The following is a 22,755-nucleotide window of genomic DNA, read 5'->3' on the forward strand; positions in this document are numbered from 1 at the left end:
CTTTTGTGTGACTTTTACTTCAAGGGTGTTATTCTTCTAACATCTTGATTTTAATGAAAACCTGATTCTTTAAAAATATTATCTCAAAATGAAATAATTTAAAATGATCAGTGCTGAATGAAAAAATATTTATCAATGTTTTATTTTTAACAATTATGAAAATTTCTGGTTCTTTAAACAATCTCAGAACTACGGTGGCTCAGAAGTACAAAACAAATCTGAAGCAACATCAGAATGCAATTTCCTGAAAAATATTTACATACTTTGAAACACATTTAGAAACTCTGAAACCAAATTGAATTTTCTAAAACACATTTGTAATTTTTGAATTGTTATTTTGTTTAGGGGTTTGTATTTTGTTTTTAAATCTGTTTCTGGGAATATTATTTGGTTTGTAAATGAGTTTAAGGAAATTGTGCTTTTGTTCTACAGTTTGTATATTAGTCTCAGGAAAATGTGATTGTTTTATAGCTTGTAAATTTGTGTCAGAAAAATTTAATTTTGTTTCAGAGTTTGTAAATTTGGGTCAGATAATTGTACATTTATTTCAGAGTTTACAAATTTGTCCACGAAAAATGTAATTTTGTTTCAGAGTTTGTGAATTTTTTGTCAGAAAATTGTACTTTTGTTTCAAAGTTTATAAATTTGTTTAAAAAAATTGTACTTTTGGTTTAAAGTTTGTAAATATTGTGTCAGCAAATCTTTACTTTTGTTTCAGAGCTTGTAAATTATTTTCAGGAAACTAAACTTTTGTTTCAGAGATGGTACATCTGTCTACACATCTGCTCCACCGTCCAGAACACATCCTGTGTTGCATTTCGTTTTTAAAAATACCTTGACGTAGATAAGAAGATTGCGTCTTATCTTGGCTTCATGGCCTTTAAACTCCAGATAAAAAGCATCTGAACTGCTGCCACGAACCGTCACACCAGGTGCAGCGGTCAGGTCGGAGGTCAGACAAGTTGAGAGTGAAAGTTCCTTTTTTGGGAAAAGCTTTCTCCAGTGGAAGCAGATTCTCCGCTCTCCTCCCTGCAAATATTTTCTCTGCTGTCTGCCCCCCGCCCCCTGCTTTGTAATCCCCTTGACATGTGCACACCACCCCTGACATTCCAATCAGTCACCCCCTCATTCGAACCCTAGGAGCGGTCATCTGTTGTTGACCAGGCCACACTTGTCCTCATGGACAGCAGGTTTTTTAAAGGGAGTGATTGACTCGAGCCTTGTGTTTTCTGCACAGCTGTAGTCCGGCTGCTCGGGAGTAAAGGGGGCTTCGGAAGTGGACGCCCCTCACTCACTCCGGTCAGACACGGCGATCGTCTGCATCTGAGATGAGCTCACTCCCTTCTTCTTGTGAGAGATCACTAGAGGTTTAACAATCTTCAGGCTTTGAGGAGGAGAAAAACTTACTTCTCTATAGATCTTTAGTAATCTTTGCAGGCTTTTTCTATTAGCTCTGACCCCAAGTCTTCTCCGTCTGCTCTGTCACTTCTGACGGGGGAAAGAAAGAAGAAAAAAAAAAGGACAAAAGAGAAAGAAGTTGAGGCAGAAAGAGAGAGAGAGAGAGAACAGAGGTGGTGACTTCATCCCCTCTCTAGAACCAGACCCCTCCTTTATTTTTGACGTTTTCTTTTTTCTTTTTTTTTTCCCCTTCAGCGCAGCAAGTGAGGCAGCATGCCAGCAGTTTTCATCTTGCTGCGGTCCCTGGTTATCAGGCTCCTCAGTAGCAGACTGGCAAGCTCGGCGGCACAGCTCCTCAGAAGGGTTCTCTCCACAGGTGCTGCCCACCTTGGCACGGCTCTGCGCCACATCTGGGACCGCATCCGATCCCAAGAGTCCAAGGAGGCCGTCCTGGGATGCGTTTTGTGCATTCTCAACATGCATAAGAAAGTGGAGACTTAACCTGAAGATCGGACTAGAAAGGGACAAAACTATATTTGTTTATCACTGGACTTTTTTTTTTCTTTTTTTTTTCCAAAGTTCTAAAAGGACATGTCTGAAAGTTTTGTGAGGAAGATCCAGCCCTTCACGATCGGGACCAGGCTGTCGGCCCCGGCCGTGCCAAAATGCCCGGACTCCCCCGAGAGTTATCTCCAGAGTCAGGACCTGGACAACTGCACGTTGCAGCACAACCTGAACTCGCTCTACCTTCGTCGGTCGCAGCAGCTCCGAGCACATGGCCCCCGTCGCACCTCCTCGCCCATCCTCCGGCAGGTCTCTCCCGAGGTCCACATGGCGGCGGCCGACGCCGACGCTGACGACCGGCTCAACCAGAACGTGGCCTTGTTGTCCCCCGTGTCCAGGTCCATCAAGAAGATCGCCATCTCCGGGAGTCAGGAGCAGCAGTCGCAGACGCCGCCACCGTCGGCCGCTCGGGCTCTGTCGTCCGAGAATAGAAACAACAACAACAACAACATCACCACCACGACGTCTGAGCCGCATCTGCCTCGGATCGTGGGAGTGAACTGTGAGAGTACGCCCAATTCTCAGTTCAAGGTATTTATTTTATTGGAAAAATAAATACGGATTATATTCCAAGTTATATAGGGAATAATTTTTTATTTTTATTTTATGATGCATCTATTAATTTTGACTTGTTATTACGCTTCAATGTCATTTTAAATGAGTTAAAAATGCATTCATGCAGTATTTTTTATGTTTGCATAATGTTTTTATTTATTTATTTACACTTTGCTTCATCAACTACATCAATAATATGATCTATTGCTTTAGCAGCTTTGCGCTGTCAATCAAGCTAGCTCATTGTCGCACAAGCTTTGGTGGTTTTTATTGTTTTTGTTTCAATTTTTTCTTGTTTGATTCAAGGTGTTGCTGAAAACAGACACCAGGGATTTTAACAACGTTCCTCAAGCGCAAACAAGCCTGAAAACAAACGGAGATAAAACCACACAAAAGGTAAGACGACCAATTAGCTTAGCCGCTACTATCGCGACTATTTAGCTAGGGTGGGATACTTTTTTATCTAGGATAGTTTTGTGTATAAAGTGGCTTAAAATAGCAGTAAATTAGTGAAAAATATAGTTTTATTTGAATTGGGTAGAATTGGAAAAGTTTGTTTGATGTGTTTCTACATTGACTTTGAAAGCTTTGACTGCTATAATGCTAACTTGTTCGATACATTTTGTTTGTTTTTCTTTGAAATCTAACTCAAACACTGTTGAAAGAAACATTCGTCTGTATAAATGTTGCCTCGAGCTCCAGTGAAAACGGCAGCAACCGTTTAGAATGTGCATGATATTGTAGAATTTTGAGCTCAAGCGCTGGTTGAAGTCATCTCAGCAGACTGGCTGGAAAAAACATGAGGTCAGAGAAGATGCTTAACAAGAGAATAGACTTCTGAGAAGCTTGTTATAATTCGGTGAAACATCTCATAACATGAATCACGACGTCTTTTTTTCCCCCTCGATGCGACATTTCTATTGTCTGCCAGACTGAAATGATTATCATTGTTTTTGGTTCAAGTAAATGTCATACTTTATCCACTTACAATAGATCACAATGTAGCTCCAGTGATCTTTGATGACACTGGGATTTGAACTCCAAACTGCTGATGTAAAGCAACAATATAAATTAATATTGAGTTAATATACATAAGGGATTTCTTTTAAATAATAAGTTAATATATGTTTGTCAATATCTGCTTTTAAAAGTCTTATATGCATCTCCTGCATTTTTAAAATGTTAAAACTTGGTTTCTAAATACTCCTTGAGCACAACTAAACCCAGGCTGATAAAAGGTTTTTAAATAAGAATTTTGGATTATTTATTTGTTTTTTGTTAGCTGCATTTTCATCAAGCCTTTAAAAAAATTGCAAAAGTTTTTTTTGTCACAGAAATAATGACTATCCTTCTTATCTATATTTAAAACTTCACTACTTTCAAATTTTTTTGAATTAAATTAAAATATTTTATATTATTAGTAAGCCTTTTTTATGGTGAATTAAAGTATATATATTTATTCTTTTAAATCTTTTGTAAATCTATTTATTTATTCAATTAATCAAACCCTTTTCAACCATGTTAGATATATTACGTTAGTTTGCATCAATTTAAGAAACTGTCCAACATGTTCCAGAAAATAAGGGAATTGTCATAACACAGGTGATATGTTTACATGTCAGACTGAAAGGTAAAAATGTGGAACATCCGAGGAACTCTCCTTTCCTGCTTCCTCTGTCCAGATGTTTCCTGGAATGCTTGTCCATTAGGGAAGTCGCTCCATTGCTGATTATTTATGTTAACAGTAAAGCTGACAACTACTTTTTTCGGTGAACATTGTCTTGTGTTTGTGTGTCTATAAAGCCAAATATTCATATTGTTCTTCCTCAAAAAAACAGACTTCTCAGCCCGAGTCGAGCGAGACGGAGACGCAGAGGAAAGAAAGTCATTCACTCTTTGGAAACGAGGAGTCGACAGCTGCGTCATCACAGACCGACTGTTTCACTCAGGGCGCCTCTCTGTTCAACCAAGAAGTCCTGCAGGTGAATTATAGACTTAAGTGTGACCTCTGAACAGAAGGTCAATAAGTGAGCAGGATGAGATATTTTTTTGAAAATTTGGACTCTAGATTGTGACCCTGGATTCTTATTTTGTCCCGAGAACTTTGTGTGCTCTGTTCAGCCACGGGAAGAGAGAGGGAGGGAAAAACCGCCACAAGTCAGGCAATTATTTAGAGATGAGATCATTGTTTGGCTTCATCTCTTCACGCCTATGGCCAGGAGAGACTCTGGCCAGCTGAGCAACTCGTTCTTCTATCTTATTGCTTGCATCGCCTCAGCCATACAAGGAATTATTTTTCCGCCGGAGCGGAATGATTTTTGTGCATTGGCATTTGAGTCGGGTTTGTTTTTATAAGGCATATGGATTAGTCCTGTTAATATCTTTAAGCTCGGGATTGTAAAATGAAAACGATCTCATTAAAATAGAGAAAAGAAAATGAGGGTTTAAGTTAAGCTTTAAAAATCCCTCACAAAATTTCTATCATAAAAAAACTGTATGGGCTACTATTACAAAAGGAGATATAATTCTGACTTGAACTTCCACCAAAATTTTGTCATCAGTGATCATCGTCAAATTTGAATTTTATCCATTTTTTCATTCATTTTCGAACGTTTTATCCCGGGGTCGGTGTCGCAGGAGGCTGGAGCATATCACAGTATCATAGGGCGAGAGGCAGGGGACACCTTGGACAGGACGCCAGTCTGTTAATGAACCTTGAATTCCTCATTTATTTGACTGTTTATCTGCCAACTGTTAAAATTTAGTATATAATAGATTTTTATTTAAAATAAATACTAAATAGGGCCTTAAATGAAGACTGTAAATGACAGTTCTCGTTTCTATTTCACTCTGTTCTTAAACACACATTAACTTGAAGTAAATTTATATTTTTTAAACTTAGATTAGTCTAAAAAAATCAGCCTTTTACGACTAATGCATAAAAAAAATATATTTATCCGCATTTCCTGCATCATCACAGCAATATTCGATCGGGAAAACTTTTGTTAAAAATGAAAACATTACAACAGATTCTACCATTTTTTTTTTTTTTTTTTGCTAAAGTTTAAATTGAGGTCAGAACATTCAAGGTCAACAAGAGTGCTATACACCCTTGTGTGGTCATCGCAGTTGGGTTTCGATATCAATAGCAGCGATACGATCTTCCGCATAAATTAGCGCTCCATTCTTTGAGCCCAGACTAAAGCACGACTGTGTCGACTGATAAAAACTGCATTGTTGTGGAGAGTTCGGCAGGAAGAAACAAGGGAATCGTAGACTTCCTGTATGAGGTCATTATATGCCATGGGAGACAGTGTGTTGAGATACAAGCGGGCCTGTTTTTGTCAAACTCTTTTCCTTCTGTTGAACCCAGAAATGCCTCGGTGGCCCCTCGGGGGGCTCGTAAAGTTAATGACCTGCCTCTCAGAGGAAAAGTGACATCACGGCTTAATCCCGAGTATGGGGTTGTTATGTCCCGACTTTGAGTTTTATTCATTCCAAATTGGGAGTGACTGCTGATGCATTATGTCATGTCGGTCGCATTACAATCGCTGAGAAACAGCACCGTGATTGAAAGTCATAATGACTTGTTTGTGCTGTGGAGTAGACAAAGTTACAAAGTTCAAAAGTACATTTGCAGGTTTTTACATTTTTACACGTAATAAGTAAGTAGGTAATTTATATGCAGAGCGCTATTCCAGACCAGGGTCACGGTTAATTTAACATAATCTATGCCAAAAAATACACCCATTACTCTAACTTTGAGTATTGTAAGAACGTTCAAACTTTGTTATAAAGGTGATACATTTAACTTATTGCAAGCAACACACTTTACTTTTACTTATAAAAATATCATTGATAATAAAAAAAAATGTCACCCTCTCAGGATTAAGCCCAAAAACAAATGTGTTTGAGGTATCCCTTGTGTGGTCTGCGGGTAAAGATGAACGACCTCCACCACTGCATATTTATCACTGGAAACCAGGGAGGTTGTTCACCTTGACCTAGACACAACACAAGGGATACTAAAAACACATTTGTTTTCAGACCCCTGGGTCACCTTGACCTGCCTACCTCTCTTTGTCTCATAGATGGCTCAAAACAGATTGTAATAAAAAAAAAGTTAATGTTAATAATGGGGGATGTATTTAATACATTTTGAAGTTTTTGAATAATTTGACATTTACTGCAATAAGATACTACCAATGGCAGTCCCATGGGCCTAAAACCAATATTTAAAATACTAAAAAGGTATCATATATTGCCGCTTTGCAAAGTAAGTAAGTAAGTAATTGTTATTTCTAGAGCGCCTTTCTAGACCAGGATCACAAAGTGCTTTAACAATAACAAACAATACACAGTTAAAATATATACTTAAAAGATTAAGACATCAGCAAATCTGTTGTGTGGAGTCCCTCAAGGTTTTGTTTTGGGTCCTTTAAATTACTTGCTTACTTACTTACTTATAAAGGTGTAGCATTTAAATATATGACTAGGCTGTTTCCCTACAGCACACACTGTATAATGTTATAATAACTGTGTGCGCCACAGTTTATGTCATGACTTTGTATTTGTGACCCAGGCGGAGTCTTGGATTAAAAGTAAACTGCAAGACCTAAAAGATGGCTGTAGACTCCAGAGGTGCCCCCTGCAGGACTTGGAGGAAGCCTCACAGACCCTTCAGAGGGAACTGAAGGACTTTGAGAACACGCTAATCCAACTCAATCAGGTAACAACATAACTTGGAAGTACAGTGGAAACCACAGTGAACTGTAGGGGCCAGAATGCACTGATTTATCCCATGGCCTTTTGGTGCTAGAAGGGGCTGACACATGTTTTACCGTATAACCTGATCTCCGAGACTGTTTCAGTCGTCCAGGAGGAAAAGTGGACCCTTTGTGTCCCAGACGTTTCCGTCAACCCAGTTTCAACTCTCTTTCTGGGAAGAAAAAAAAATGTTTAGAAATGAAACATTGCTGATAATTAACTTGACACTCCAAGGGCTCCGACAGAGACTGGAGATTTTTCAGTGGGTTTATTTAAGAAATGAGTGGCAATTTTTCAACACTTGTGCAGACAGCTGCCACCGGGGCAATTACTCTGATTAAGTGCGAGTGTCAAATTCAGTCAGCCACCGTTGCTGGTCGGGCCTGATTGCTGCCAAGCTCTAAAATGGACAATGCTTTTCTATGTCGGAACAGATGGGCGATCAACTGATCTGCAAGCTCAACCCTTCCGCCGACGCGGTGACGAAGCAGCTCAGTCATCTCAGAGATCAATGGCATGTTCTGAAGCAGACGGCTGCCAACCAGACCCGCGCCCTGGAGGGAGCCAAAACTTTACATGTGTTCAACAAAAAGGTGGACAAGCTGGAAGCCTGGATTAAAGAGAAGGTATTTCTTTTATTTGGTGACATAAAGAAAAGTGACATAAAAAATAGTTAAAAGGAGTTAAAAGGTCTGTCGGTGCAAGATATCTTTGAGTATTGCTACTATTCACCCTTTTTGGACTTTGGCCGATCATTCTGAATGATTCATCCAAGAAAATCCAATTGTTTACCAACAAAAATGATATTTTATTTTCATTTTCTCCATAAATATTATAACTTCAATCAAGTTTCAACGTAATCATAGCTTCTATTGTGACTCTATATTATTTTTTCAGAAAAAAAAAAACATGTATACTTTACATTTTAATAATTTTAATTATAGAGGATTTCAAATATAACCCAGACTTACCTATATATTAACATTGTGACAGAAACATATTCAAATTGTTAAACTATATGAAAAAAAAATCTTTAAACGTATGGATGAAAGAGAAATTATGTGTTTGTTTGTTTTTTGAATACTATTAAAATGAAAGTTTTATCCAGGAAACATGCAAGTTAATACAATTAAAATATTTAGAAGGGAGTGAACAAAAGTTATCTATCCATGTAACTATATTCATCTTAACGGGAATTCAATTTTGACTCAGTGAGGTCACATGTGGCCCCCATGTCTTCACTAAATGGCCAAGCTTGCACATGTGTATCTATTAAAATCTGCCATTTGTATTTCCAACACTTTACTGTGATGAACATCTGCCTGAGAGTCAAACAAGCCTTGGCTGTTGCTTGACTAACTACGAACATCAGGACTTTTGTTTTGAAAACACAGTTTGCCTGCAAACAAGTATTGTCAACATCGGCATGTCGATATCAAAAAGACCATTTCCGAACAAATAAACAGGCGAAACGATGATCATAAGAAACTGAAGATAGGGGGATTTTTCTGTTCGGTTGTTGAGGAATAAGTGACATAACCATTGTTTGTCCAGGAAACGTGATAATGTTTCTGTTGCCAACATTGCAGAACTATAACATTTCTCTATGTGTCGGCAGGAAGAAGAACAATCACTGGTTAACGTCCTGGAGGCGAATGTCGACAAAATGCAACTGACAAGAAGAATTCTGAATCTTAAACAGGTGAGCTTAATGAACGATGGACTAACGGCGGCAACATCGATTATCGGCATTTCCACATGTGCAGTAGTTTGCTGGTCACTTATCTGTGTTGGAGTATAATTTGTTTCCCAGGGTGAAAACCGCTGAAGTCATACTTGGATCTTGTCCCAATGTTTCCCCGCAGGACGAGCAGCTATACCGAAACCTCCACGAGGAGATCAACCACTTGGCGCTCAAGCTGGAGAAACAGGGGAAGACGGATGGCAAAAACATTTCCAGCCGGAGGAAAAACATCAATAAAATGTACACAGTGTCCCTTACGATGACCTGGTATGATTTATAGTGTATCTAAAAGCAATTACTTCAGACGACCGAACGTCTCTCTGCTGTGTGTTCAGGTGGCTGAAGGTCCAGTCTTACTTGAAGAACTGCCATGAGAATCTTCAGCTGGCTCTTGAGGTGTCGTCGTTCTACCAGCAGGCGGATAATGTATTGCTAGCAATCGATGAGATGGTAAATCCTAAACACAAAAGACAATAGTTGATTAGCGGTTATGAAGATTCTACGTTGTTTTGTTTTTTTGGTTTCAGATGAAAGGTGTATCTGCCTCTAAAGAGCTGGACCTCTTTGCAGAGAGGGAACTTCGTGACATTGCCAGTCAAATCATGGTGACTTCAGCAGATTCTGATTTGAAGTTCCTTTTGTTTTTTCTTTTACCATGTCTAACTTCTCTACTTGTTTATGGTAGATTTTGGACGTAAGCGTATCCCAATTGTCAAACGTCCATCCCAACCTCAGTGAGGGAGTCACACAGAAGCATCGCGAAGTGAAGGAGTGCTGGACACTTCTGCAGAAGGTTTTCAGGTAAGACAGAAAACAGCTGTTTGTGTTACAAAGTTCTGAACATCTACACGCTGTATTTTGTAATATTCCCCTGTCGTTTTTGATGGGTTTTTTTCATTTGTCGGAGGGGAAAAAATGGCCAACCATTTGGAAAAGTTCTGTCGAAAATGAAACTATGTCTTGATTTGGTCTTAATTTTGAAACGAGAAAATAAAGTGCTTGTTCTTTTAAAGAACCACAAGTTGTAGCTTTTTGCTATACCTTTATTTTTGCATCTGATAGCCATCAATACTTCCACATAAGATTCTGCATGTTTTATTTAAAGCACTTATTTTAACTGTTGTAATGTATAACAGCAATGTGTGAGATTGAACATATTGTTTCTAGCCCCCTCTGGAGTCAGAATAGTGTAACTGAAACAATGTGGCTACTTGTGTATTTGTTGGCATATTCTTCTTCATGTGTTGACAAAATGAGAAAATTACTTTGGTTTGGTTTTATCTTGTTCTCTCAGTTCTTCATGAAAACCCCTTCAATTTTGCAATTCATTTCGCCAATATATTTGGCTTTCAGCATCTTTTAGTGAGCTTTTTATTCTTCGCTGAGTTAAAGTCTGTGGCTTGGCTAAGTTAACAAATGTGCTGTTAAACACTACTGGTCTATGCTGACTACCAAGGTGGTCGGGTGAATTACACACTGTAACTTGGTCATCAAGAGTTTCCACTGAGCTGGAACTGAACTACTTTCATACTCACTGTTGTGAAACCTTCAATCGGCCTTGTATAAAGATTCGTCTGCCATGATTACTCTCGTCTAGCACGAGTTGAATGAGTGATTATAAGCAAAATGGAGAGAGACCCTCTACTACGCAACATCACTCATCACACGGTTTTGAATTTTGGAGCTGCGATACCCGTGTTTGAATACTGTAGTGAGTGAATAACGTCTTGGCATTCACAGGCTAGCTGGCAACAAAATTTGTTTCCTTTTCGCTCCTAAAAAATTCTCAGATGACTCTGAAGACAAAGCATGTTCATTAAACCTATTGGAATTTTCACTGCGTTTGTAAAAGCCAATCTTTGGCGAATCTAACGGGCTAATTATAGGCAAGGCTTAAACTTGACATTTGCTAAAAAACGAAAATGATGTGTTTTGTGATCAGTTGATTGCGCTTAATGAGCTCTTGGGATGTTGTTAAGTGATATACAAGATTTATTGTGGTGTTTTTTTCCTGCTCATCAAACAGACTCACTAAAAGCTCACTAATAAAGTAAAGACTCCTGTAGAGGTTTATTTGCTGTTTCATTATACATACAGATTTACAATTTTGAACGAACTTCGTGTGTGTAACATGCTGGAAAAACCAAAGGTGACAAATTTGAACGCTTGTTTGGTAAGGAATAAATCACATGACAAGTTTTTAGTGGTTTGAACGTGTGCATCTCCACATCCCAGTTTCTTAAAGACATTAAAAAACTACTTTTTTTCCACAAAAACTTGTTTTTTAATGCCTTTAAGAAACTGGGAGGAGGCCCTGGGTCAGACCCAGGATACAGTGGAGAAATCATGCCTAACTGTAGACCTTAAAACCCCCATGTTGTTGGAAAGTCAACTTTATTTGACCAAAGGATTGTGTATCACCAGTGAGCAAAGCACAAAGATAACCAACATTATTAACAACCCCTGTTATCCATTATCATTCACCGCACACAATGTTTAAATGAAATGTCTACGCGAGGAAAGTCATCGCCTAAAATAGGACTCAATGGCGGGTCTGTCAGCGCCACATCTGACCCATCGGTTCTGCTTGACCGGCAGGAGTGACAGGACCACACTCTCCCACACTGGATCCATGTTCACCAGGGAAGACGCTGACCCTCTGACATCAGCTCAAGAGCTCCAACACGGCCTGGGAGACGGGGTACAAAGGATCATGGGAAAGGAGGTTAAAGAAGGAAAGAATCGCCTTAAAGGCTGTGTGGTGAGTGTGGTTTTTTAAAAACATTTATTCAATTGCTTTGGTGACCACGCTGTCGATTTAAATCTGGCTAGGAATGATTTTGGCTTCTGTATAATCGCACGATATTAAAAAACATAACTGATTTAAACTTTTGCTCCCTCTGAAAACTCCAAACATGGGTAAGACATAACTTTTGGTTTTGGCCAATGAGTGTTCAAAACCGAATATTTTAACCTTAAAGATTGTTTGCTTGCATTACTGTCTGTCTGGGGAAATTAATGGTATACATGGACTTGAATTCATAGATTCACAGGCAAATATTTGTTGTAAATATGGCTGCAAAACTATAATTTTAAGTGAAATTCAAAACACAATTAACAATGTATAACAATTTTAGATTATTTTTTTCTTGTTTGTCCTTCGTACCTAAGTATTTTTCCCATCACATTAAGGAACACGTTTTCTTCTTTTTTTGCATTGTGGTGAAGCAAATTATATCCTGGTACTTATCTGCTCCATCACCGGTGTAGGACCCATGACGACAAACATGACAAGTCCAGATGAAAATCCAAGAGATTATTGACCCTGGCTCAGGTCTCAGTAGAAAAGGCCAGTGATTTCACAACACGATTGCCCAGAGAGCCAGAGCAAATACGTACTTTCCCTTTTACTTAAGTTTTCATATTCTTTCACGTTTATGGTTGAATAATATCTGATCACGCTCTCCTAGGATTTATGGTGTATTAATGGATGGTGGGTCAGACTTGGGTGAGTGGATTCTTCATGCGTTGGAGGGCATCCAGTGTACATGTAACTATAGCAACCCCAGGGAAACCTGTTTGAAAATACCCCGAGTGTTTAAAGCATCTTGGGCGTGCGGTGTTATGGGTTTGATATTTTTTATGATCGAGTTTAACGTTCTACCCACATTTTAACGGGCCTATTCTTGCCGCGAAGCTCTTCGTGCGGCGATCCTCTCCGCTGCCTGACCCCGAGCTCTCGAGAAGTCCCCGCTGTGACTTTGGCTCATTGAGAAAGTGCCCAGATGCTTCAAAAGACTTCAGTCTTTCCATTACCACTGTTTTTCTTTTTCTGCAACAAGTTTATTTCCCTGCTGTTGCTTTTGGTTTTCCGTCACTGATCGCGTGACTTTGTCAACAATCAGATGGAAGTAAAAAGTAGTATTCTGGTCACTTTTTGTCAAGACAAAGGTGCACCTCAGACAGTTTAGAACTCATCACTCTTTACGGGTGGATTTATGTGACAATTGGACAATGACCCTTGAATGTGAAGGCCACACTCGGCTCATGGCCAAACCTACAGTCAAACAAATTTGTCACGTCAGGTGCCAACCCTCCTCTCCCGAGAGTAATAAATGGATTTTTTTTTGGTCTATGGGTGTTACATACGACCCTGAAACAATTCAGCTACTCAATACTCGATTATGTTATTTTCTAAAAACCTATTATTTTAGTTTCTGTTAAAAAAAAAGTACACTAGTTCATGTTTGTGTACTAAATAATCAACTGCGGCCGCGAGCGAGTATAGCATTGCACCAGCTCGCTGACGGAGGTAAACTTAGCTATTGACTGTTTCTTTGGGAAAGTGTAACCAGATGTTTGAACTCCGGACCAGATGGGCCGAGTGTTAGGTGAGAGTTCTTGGCTGACATCACTTCACTGGGCACAAGGACACACAAGAGATCTGAAGTAACCGGAAAGGAAACAATTTTCCTTTTAGGTAACATGGCGTCTGGTGCAACATGTGTTACCAAAAAGGAAATGGTGCTAAGTGACTAAGTAGAGTACTAGTTAATATGGTGATCCACCTAATAAACAATGTATGAATACATATTAAGCTTTTGTATGTCTGCTAGAAGAAGTAAAACCCAACCAAGATTTCAGAAATCTTCAAAATTACATTTTCACTGGAGTGTTTATGACGTTGTCCCAGTGCAATTGTGTGTCCACCATCTTGTTGTGTTGGGTTGTGTTGTGGTGTAACTGAATGACAATCTTTCAAAGATCTTTAATGGGTCTATACCTCCTGTTGTTTCTTTCAAAGCTGCTTTCAACAGAGCTAGAAAACTAGAAAAGCACTAGAGCATAGGAGGTCATTTGTACTTGACTTCTTTTGAAAGATAGCATTTCATTTAAAAAAGCAATTATTCAAAAACTGCATTCGCTCAAGTAAAAACAAACAATGGTTCCCTGACCTGGTGTACAGTGTGGTGTTCCAACTACTCAACAAATAGTGATGTTAGCTTGGAACCTTTTAAAGGTTTCAAAACTCTTTTGGCTTGCAACGATTACACTATAATAGCCACACAAGTTAAGACAAATCCTTCAAATTCTTTTTAGATCCTTCTTGGAGTTCAACCAACTTGCTTATATGGCTAACTAAACAACTTAGTAATGTCAGTTTATTCTTTTAAAAAATGATTCCAACTACAATTTCATTAAGTGTAATTTGTCATAACTTGGAGATAAAACTTTTTGAGCAAAGAAAAATAGATTAAAAAATAATTTTGGTTTGATATTGGTATTGGTTAAAACCTACGAAATACCCGTCCCTACTTGTCCCGACTCTGTCTCTGCTGCTTCCAGGCTGTTCATGTCGTTACGCAAATCCTTATTTTAGTATTATTTTATACTCTGTCCTTTTATTTGGGCTGCTCTGTCATTGACTCGACCGACAGCTTTAATCGAATTGTAACAGTTAGACGAGGAAATGACTTTCCAAGCTTCCAAACATGTCTGCTTAAGAGAGTTGAAGAAACAGGGATTTAAAGACGGGGATTACGTTTCTATTACAACGGCTGCTGTTAGTCACCAAATTGATATAACATGTGTTAACTTTGGGTTGAATGTGATTCATAGAGCAAGTGTAATTAACCTTAAATATTCTGTCATCTTTAGTTTTTTTTCAATTACGAGGTTTAATGCGGTTCAGTAACAAAGCCGGTTTTATCCCCGGTTCTGTCTGGCTTATTTCATCGTGAATAATCAACCTTTGTATGTAAGAATACTATGTGTCACTTTCTGGACGGATGGAACTGCGGGCAGTGGTTCATGTTGTCCATCATCCAACTGTGTTGTAACCTTTCCATTAGCCGCGGCAACACCTCATTTTTAGTGTCTTCTCACAACATGACGGCCCGAGACGTTTATTCATCCCTTTAACGTTTATCCACTGGATGGATTTCTGTTTGGACAAACTATAACTCACTTCTTCAAGTCTCGTGGAGTCGCCCTTGAAACGCTCTCGCCTACTGGCTTGTCCGCAGACTACCCTTGACTCGGGGAGCGGCGTCCAGCCACAGCAATCTGGGAACCACACCTCCTCCTCCTCCTCGTCCTCCTCCTCCTCCTCGCCCATGGGAGACGGCCCGGCCTGTGGAAATGATGTCAGACACCAATTGAAGGGGGGAAGGTGACTGCCTGTGACTTACATAATGGTGATGGTGATGATGGTCTTTATGTAAGTCATAATTTGACTCACATGTGTTTGTTTTGCCGCAGGAAGTTAAGTGTTCAGCCCAAGCTTGCCGCTGCCCCGCGAGGCCACACACAGCTCCACATCCAGCTCCAGAAGTTTACCGTCACGGCTGACAAGGTGGGGTCAACTGTTTGGTTGGAGTTATCGTGACCTGAAACTACTTCATCTCACACACACACACACACACAGTGTGTAGGTGTCACTGCTATGAGCGACGTCTATTAGATCCTTTTTTTCCCAAAAAGAACCAACCACAGACATTATGTCACATTTCAAGTGGAGTGAATCGTCTTTGTGGGTTTGCTCATTGGCTGTTGTTGTCTCATTATGTAAAGGTCAGGAGAAGACAGTCGCCTTTTAAATTCTGGTTTGACAAATTGGTTGATGTAATGTGACGCGAGGACAGCGTGGACAAAACAAGTCTCTTGATACAAAGTAAAAAAACTGGGAAGGGTGAAAAAAACTACCAAATTATTGAGGAAATAGTACTTGTCTAACAGGAAGTTAAAAACACTGAAACTGTGGAAGTAGATAAATAGATAGATAGACAGACAGACAGACAGACAGACAGACAGACAGACAGACAGACAGACAGACAGACAGACAGACAGACAGACAGACAGACAGACAGACAGACAGACAGACAGACAGACAGACAGACAGACAGACAGACAGACAGACAGACAGACAGACAGACAGACAGACAGACAGACAGACAGACAGACAGACAGACAGACAGACAGACAGACAGACAGACAGACAGACAGACAGACAGACAGACAGACAGACAGACAGACAGACAGACAGACAGACAGACAGACAGACAGACAGACAGACAGACAGACAGACAGACAGACAGACAGACAGACAGACAGACAGACAGACAGACAGACAGACAGACAGACAGACAGACAGACAGACAGACAGACAGACAGACAGACAGACAGACAGACAGACAGACAGACAGACAGACAGACAGACAGACAGACAGACAGACAGACAGACAGACAGACAGACAGACAGACAGACAGACAGACAGACAGACAGACAGACAGACAGACAGACAGACAGACAGACAGACAGACAGACAGACAGACAGACAGACAGACAGACAGACAGACAGACAGACAGACAGACAGACAGACAGACAGACAGACAGACAGACAGACAGACAGACAGACAGACAGACAGACAGACAGACAGACAGACAGACAGACAGACAGACAGACAGACAGACAGACAGACAGATAGATAGATAGATAGATCAGCAGCTCCAGAATATGTTACAAAGAAAATAGAAACAAAGAGGCATGCAAGTTATGTACAGTCTAGTATATACTGAAACATATGTATAAAAAGGAAAAAATTAAAAAATATTAAAAAATATTTAAAGACGTTAAAAGAATGGGATGAGTCTGTGTCAAGTACAAAATAAGAAAAACACTTTGAGAGTGTAGAACTTGCTTTCACAAAAAAACAAACTGACAGAGGGTAAAGAATCCTTCAAAAATATTTGTGACCCCAGATTGCTATTTTGTCTTACACCAATAATTATTCTTCTGCTCCTTCTTACAACATTTTCTGCAAAATCTGTTTGGGTTATTTTGTTAGCAGGTATATATAGATATATATAGATATAGTTATGTGACCTTCTGGCAGGGGTAGCAAAAAAAACAAGGACATATAGCAGAACATTGATTTCTCAGTGTATGGAAGGCTGGTGATTATAGATCCCATGTTCCAACCTCAAGGCCTGGGGCCCAAATCTGAGTCATTTTATGTGACTTGTTGGATGGTTGGTTCTAAGTCAAAATAGCTAAATGTGTATGTTAATATTATGAGCTGTAAAGTTGCCAGTGATTAAGCTACAGAACAAAGTAATCAGTGTTGTACAGAGACTTCCAATACTGAAGAAAATTGAAGGAAAGGATTTTCTTAGGAATTAGATACTGTTAAGGCGTTTTAGTAAATATAAAATGTGTTCGGTAGTGATGGAGCTTCATGAAGCAGTGTCATGTTTTTTTAGACGTCAGTAGGTGGCGCCATCAGTTTAAAAATGATGTGATGTTTTATTTAAACAGTTGTTCAGAACAAAGTAAAATAGTGCAGAGACCGCCATCTAGTGGACTCTGAAAATAATGTCACTGCTTCATGAAGCATCACTAGTGTTTGGCCCCCAAAATGCATAAAGACACTCACATGACATGCCCAGAAAAATAGCAATATTTGTTTCAGTCATTTCAAGCGGAATGGCATGATTATTTTTTTTAAAGCTTCTCCGGAAAGATTGTCACCATCTGGAATCGAGTTGTGTAAAGGTTGACATATACTTTCCCCTTTAAAAACAATCAAATGGTACAACATAGTAATTAGTGATTCCTGATGTGGACTATAATTATAGACGATGGTGAACTCAAGAGCCACATTGTTAAAGGAATCCGGACACGAGACAGACAACCTCATAATTGCATGATACTCGGGAAGAAAACTACCTTTTGTCATATAATTTTTTCCTCTTATAATGGAGCAGTTCCGACTTCAACGATTATGTCTGCTTTGTGCTATTGATAAAGCCTCAAGCAGACAAAGAAGCAGTACAATATAAATACATTTGAATAGTCAAAAAAACAGAAGCAATAGGAGTCCAGTATATCATAGAATGTCTAAGTCTAAAACTTAGCCCAAATACAACTATTTAAAAAACTACACTGGGGCGTGACGGAAAAATCCAAGGAAAACCCTGAATATAATAAGAAGAATAAGAAGAAAAACACAGACATTTACCAAACACATTAATAACTTTGATCACTCTCAGTCTGTCAGGCAAGGGTAGATAAGCTCCACCCGGGTGTCATTTATCAAGTGGAGAGTCAATGGAGAAACAAGGAAATGACTTTGGTATACTCTACTTACATTACAAAATGACCATCATTTTTTTAAATTAAAGAACACTTCATTTATTTCTCATCGTTTAAAATTCATGTGAGTTTCCCCCCCTCGACTTCTTTTCAGACTCTGTCTTGGCTGAAGGACAACGTGTCGTTGGCCACTCAGGTGAGCTCCATAGCCACTTTTGAGGGCCTGGACGCTGCCAAGAAGTATCAGGAGGCGCTGGAGGAGGAAATCCACAGCAACCGAGACAGAATAGAAGTTGTTAAAAAGGTAAGAATCCTCCCACAATTATAGAATTCGTTGTTTGTTTGTGCTGTGTGAGCAGCCTGGCAACCTGTCCAGGGTGTCCCCTGGCTTTCAGTCCCAAGTAGCCAGCTGGATGTAAGCCTGAAAATGGAAGTAAATATAAATAAATGGAGTTGCCGTTGATAGCCGAAGCTCGAAGTACATTTTGCATTTTTCCAAAGTCCATAAGTCTTTCATCGCCTCTGTGTCCTCAGGAGGGCCACGGATTGGTCCGGGCTCAGCACCCGGGGAGCGCCAAGATAGAAGAGTTCCTAATCCAGCTGGAGAACTTATGGGAAGAGCTGCGGAGGAGACACCAGAGGAATGCGGTGTTCCTGCAGGCTTCCAGAGAGCTGGGTTTTAGGGTAAGATTCAAGAAGTCACGCGGAGGTTAAACATTTACCTTACAAATTTATATGCTGGGATATATGATTCCGGATGGCTTATCTACAGTCAGGATTGTAAAGAATGTGATTTAATCCACATCAGCCTCTTATATTTCCATAACAAAACGGGTCCAAACGTTATAAATCGCAATTTAATTTAATTATCAAAGAGCGCAGCTGCCAGTCCGCACGAATGAATCAGACTGTCCAGACAACAAAATCCACTTTTCATTATTTATCAATCGTCCTTTTTTTTTTTTTCAGTCGGTCTGGTTTTAATTCAGTGCATCATCACTTATGGATTTGTGTGGAGGGTGCACTAAATCACTCGCAAATAACGGCACAAGAATCATTAGTAGGATTTAAGCCTCGGGCCAGAAGGTTGAGGTCATCTGCTTTTCTTCTGTCAAGGTTGTCAAAGTGCTTCAGGCTCTGGGAAGCCTGGAGGCCTGGCTGGAGTCGGTGGAGCTTTCCATGAAGGAGTCCTCGCTGGCTGCAGACGCCGAGACCATGACCGAGGCCGAGAGGGAGAGCTGTCTGCTGGAGAAGGAGGTCGCCGCCAGAAGACCGGAGCTCGGCGCTCTCCGGCAGGAGGTCGACTGCCTCCACGGACACGGTCATCCTCTCACCAGGGCTCTGCCTGCACGGATCGACGTGGTCGAAAGAAAGTAAGTTCCAGAGAGATATAGGAACCTCATAAACGAGTCAAATAAAGTTGTTACCCTCAATAAGTGTGACCGTGAACACAGAGTTAGACCTGAAAAACATCGAGATGACCAAAGAAAATAAAGACGTGGAAAGAGCTTGTTCAAGTGTTTCCAGTGTGGAGCGTGACAGGGAAGAACACCTCCACAGACCGAGAAACCACTCGGTCAGCAGCTGTAGGACACATAGGCTGATGTCATTATTTAACACTTCGTGCAAGCAACCTTAAGGCTCATTTCATCTGGAAAAAATACATTCTCAAAACATCAAAGCAGGGGTCGGTCATACGCTGAAGGGCTTCGTGTTTATGTCACACTTGATGTATGATTACACACTCGGGGAAAAAAAGAAAGTTTTTTAGGATTCTGGGTGGAATTATTTATGAAAGCGGTTAAGTTTTAGTTTTTCTTTTTAAGATACCAGAGTGTTCTCAGTGCGCTGACCCAGCAGAACTCGGAGCTTCAGGACACTCGCATGCTGACAGAGTTTCTGGAGCGTGTGGAGCTGGAGGAGAGCTGTGGGCGGAGCCGCTACAGCCTCGATCAGGTATCTCCTCGTGTTTACATGAAGTAATTTGTGTGAAGAAAACAAAATGTCAAAAAAGATGTGCGTTTGTGTTACGAATGTGAGCATGTTCGTCATTGGTTGTACTCAATTAAATGTATTTATTTATTTTTTAAGACTTGTGTAAGAAGTGTATGCCAAATATAACACTACAAAATAAAAACTTTTGATTCAAAATCAAAAAATCTTTCTAATAACTTTCTATAATTATTTACAAGGGTCACATTTAATATGAAGATAAGACAGAATAACTCCTCAACCCTAAATTAACTCTAAAAATATCCGATAAGGAGCATTATGTGAAAAAGAAGAACAACAATATACACGCAGACTCTTTACATGAACGTTGTGACACTTGGCATATACTTTTTTCTATTAGGAAAGCATCATATTATAATATGTATTTACATTTTTTAAGTAAGATCGTTCCAACCTGCACGATTGACTGTTGAATATTAACTGGATTTCACGGACCAGCCAGAAAATGTACCTACCTCCATAATGCTGAGTCAGCAGAAGTGCTGGACTAGTTTTCTGCAGCAAGATGGTCCCATATTAAGTGTGTATTTTTTAAATGTTTGCAAGTTTAGAGGCTCCATTTATTGATTTATTTTAATTTAGATGGTAATCAATCAATCAATGAGACATCATTTATGTGTATTATTTTCTCTTAAATATGATTTTCCCACATATAATCCTTAAAAAATGTTTTAAAAATACAGAACATTTTTCTTACTCCTACATATGTGTTTTAAAATGGAGCGTTCCACATCAATAACACTGTTCTATCTGTCTAAGCAGCCTCTTCATGGAGAGATTTCTTCTCCTCCTGCACTGCTGGATCTCCAGAGCAGCAGTGATGGAGAGCATCTGATAGAGACCATCGGTGACCCGCTGGAGGAGCTCCGGGAGGCCGTGGAGATGCTGAACCACACAGTCAGGGAGAGAGGTCGCTCACAATCCCACGACCAGGCCATACAAGAGCTGATCAGCAAGGTAAAGAAACGTTTTCAAAAAAAGGTTTAAGTCATAACTTAGTTTAGATTTTCCTTTTTAATCCTTGTGTCATCTCTGGGTCAAGGTGACCTGGAGGCCCGAAAACAAATGTGTTTGAGGTAACCCTTGTGTTGTCTCTGGGTCAAGGTGAACGACCTCCACCACTGCAAATTTATTTATGGAAGCCGAAGAGGATGTTCATCATGACCCAAAGAAAACACAAGGGATAACTCAAACACTTTTTTTTACGGGACTCCGGGTCACCTTGACCCAGAGGTAACACAAGGGTTAACAACAACTTTAACCTTGACCAGAACAGATAGAGAATCGTTTTATTTATTTATTTTTAACAATATTTTTCTCCAATGGGTTGTAAATCAGTGATCCTGATGCTGATGTCTGTATTTTAGATTAGGAAGAAATGAAACCAAAACAGCAATGAAGCACCAAAATTGATGTTGCCTTGTGGTCTGGTAAATACCGTTTACAGTCATGGGAAATATCATTAAGTACAACACACAAGGCTTCTCCGATCTCAGACTATCAATCAAGTACTAACTCATGTACGTATCATATGGCTAACAGACAAGCGCTGTTTTTTGTTAGTACAAAGTCATATTTATTGACATAAGTGATTTTATTATGATCAAGAAAAACATGAAAAATGTCTTAACCCCTGTGTTGTCTCTGGGTCAAGGTGACCCGGAGGCCCAAAAACAAATGGTAAATGGCTCTTACTTGTATAGTGCTTTCTATGCTTATTCAGCACTGAAATGGCTTTACACTAAGTTACAAATTCACCCATTCACACACACAATCGCACACTGATGGGAGTAGGCTGCGATGCAGCGCGCCAGCTCAACCATCAGGGTAAAGTGTCTTGCTCAGGGACACAACGCCGTTGTCACGTTCTCGTCCGGAACTGGGATCGAACCCGCAACCTCCCAGACCATGAGTCAACCACTCTACCATCTGAGCTATGACGCCCTGTGTCAAATGTGTTTGAGGTATGCCTTGTACGACCCAGAGACAACACAGGGGTTAATAAGCTACTAAGAACTTTTCTTAATGTATTTGTCCAACAAATTATACTTTAACTGGCAATAATATATTGAAAAAAACAAGGGTGGTCTCGTTTTCTTTTCCATGACTGTAGGTCAGAACGGTTTCCATTATTGTACCGACCACCGGTACCATCCTTGTGTCGGCTTTCCATTTATATAGGAAGTTAATGTGGTGATGAGCAACTATATAACATCTGTGCCTATTAAACACGGCTTAGCGGATTTGAAATTCGGTAAAGTCTGATCGGACACAATTACAGGCTTTGGCATTAAAAAAAAAGGAAGAGAGAGAGAGAGAATCCCTGTTCTATTCTATGTTGTTCTAAACCAATAGAGCCACATCTGTTTTGTTTTTGGATCTGGCTGTTTACTTTAATAGGGAGCGTGTGGGCCAACACTCGCTCTGACAAGAGTGTTGTTTAGCTAATTTAATCTATTCCGGGTTTAGTAAAAAAAAAAAAAAAGTCAACATGTCAAAACAAGGAGGGAGACTCCGTAACACCATCCTTTAGCAGTAATTTGCCATGTAGCGTTTTAAAGGCAAAGGAGTTAATGCACAGTGAAGTGTAACGTTCTTAAAGACAAGTTCTCATGATG

General features: G+C 39.8%; 1 protein-coding gene across 2 annotated transcripts in view; it reads left to right on the top strand.

Moving 5' to 3' along the window:
* Positions 1 to 1,841: 1,841 nt before the first annotated feature.
* mymx (myomixer) overlaps positions 1,842 to 22,755 on the top strand; it is a 35,824-nt gene continuing 14,910 nt past the window's right edge. Inside the window, exons 1-18 of one of the 2 annotated variants that reach the window (XM_087802494.1) lie at positions 1,842 to 2,493; positions 2,824 to 2,913; positions 4,356 to 4,499; positions 7,100 to 7,246; positions 7,719 to 7,910; positions 8,903 to 8,986; positions 9,150 to 9,295; positions 9,364 to 9,478; positions 9,556 to 9,633; positions 9,714 to 9,829; positions 11,627 to 11,789; positions 15,055 to 15,200; positions 15,290 to 15,383; positions 18,279 to 18,428; positions 18,659 to 18,808; positions 19,241 to 19,497; positions 19,951 to 20,080; positions 20,900 to 21,094. In XM_087802494.1, the coding sequence (XP_087658620.1) occupies positions 1,990 to 2,493; positions 2,824 to 2,913; positions 4,356 to 4,499; positions 7,100 to 7,246; positions 7,719 to 7,910; positions 8,903 to 8,986; positions 9,150 to 9,295; positions 9,364 to 9,478; positions 9,556 to 9,633; positions 9,714 to 9,829; positions 11,627 to 11,789; positions 15,055 to 15,200; positions 15,290 to 15,383; positions 18,279 to 18,428; positions 18,659 to 18,808; positions 19,241 to 19,497; positions 19,951 to 20,080; positions 20,900 to 21,094 (2,901 nt within the window). In that variant the 5' untranslated portion in view covers positions 1,842 to 1,989. The remainder of the gene's footprint in view (positions 2,494 to 2,823; positions 2,914 to 4,355; positions 4,500 to 7,099; positions 7,247 to 7,718; positions 7,911 to 8,902; positions 8,987 to 9,149; positions 9,296 to 9,363; positions 9,479 to 9,555; positions 9,634 to 9,713; positions 9,830 to 11,626; positions 11,790 to 15,054; positions 15,201 to 15,289; positions 15,384 to 18,278; positions 18,429 to 18,658; positions 18,809 to 19,240; positions 19,498 to 19,950; positions 20,081 to 20,899; positions 21,095 to 22,755) is intronic. The other variant, XM_087802495.1, reaches the window with a different exon arrangement.

This window comes from Callionymus lyra, chromosome 11, assembly GCF_982586985.1.
Source record: "Callionymus lyra chromosome 11, fCalLyr1.hap1.1, whole genome shotgun sequence".
NCBI classification, from domain to species: Eukaryota; Metazoa; Chordata; class Actinopteri; order Syngnathiformes; family Callionymidae; genus Callionymus; species Callionymus lyra.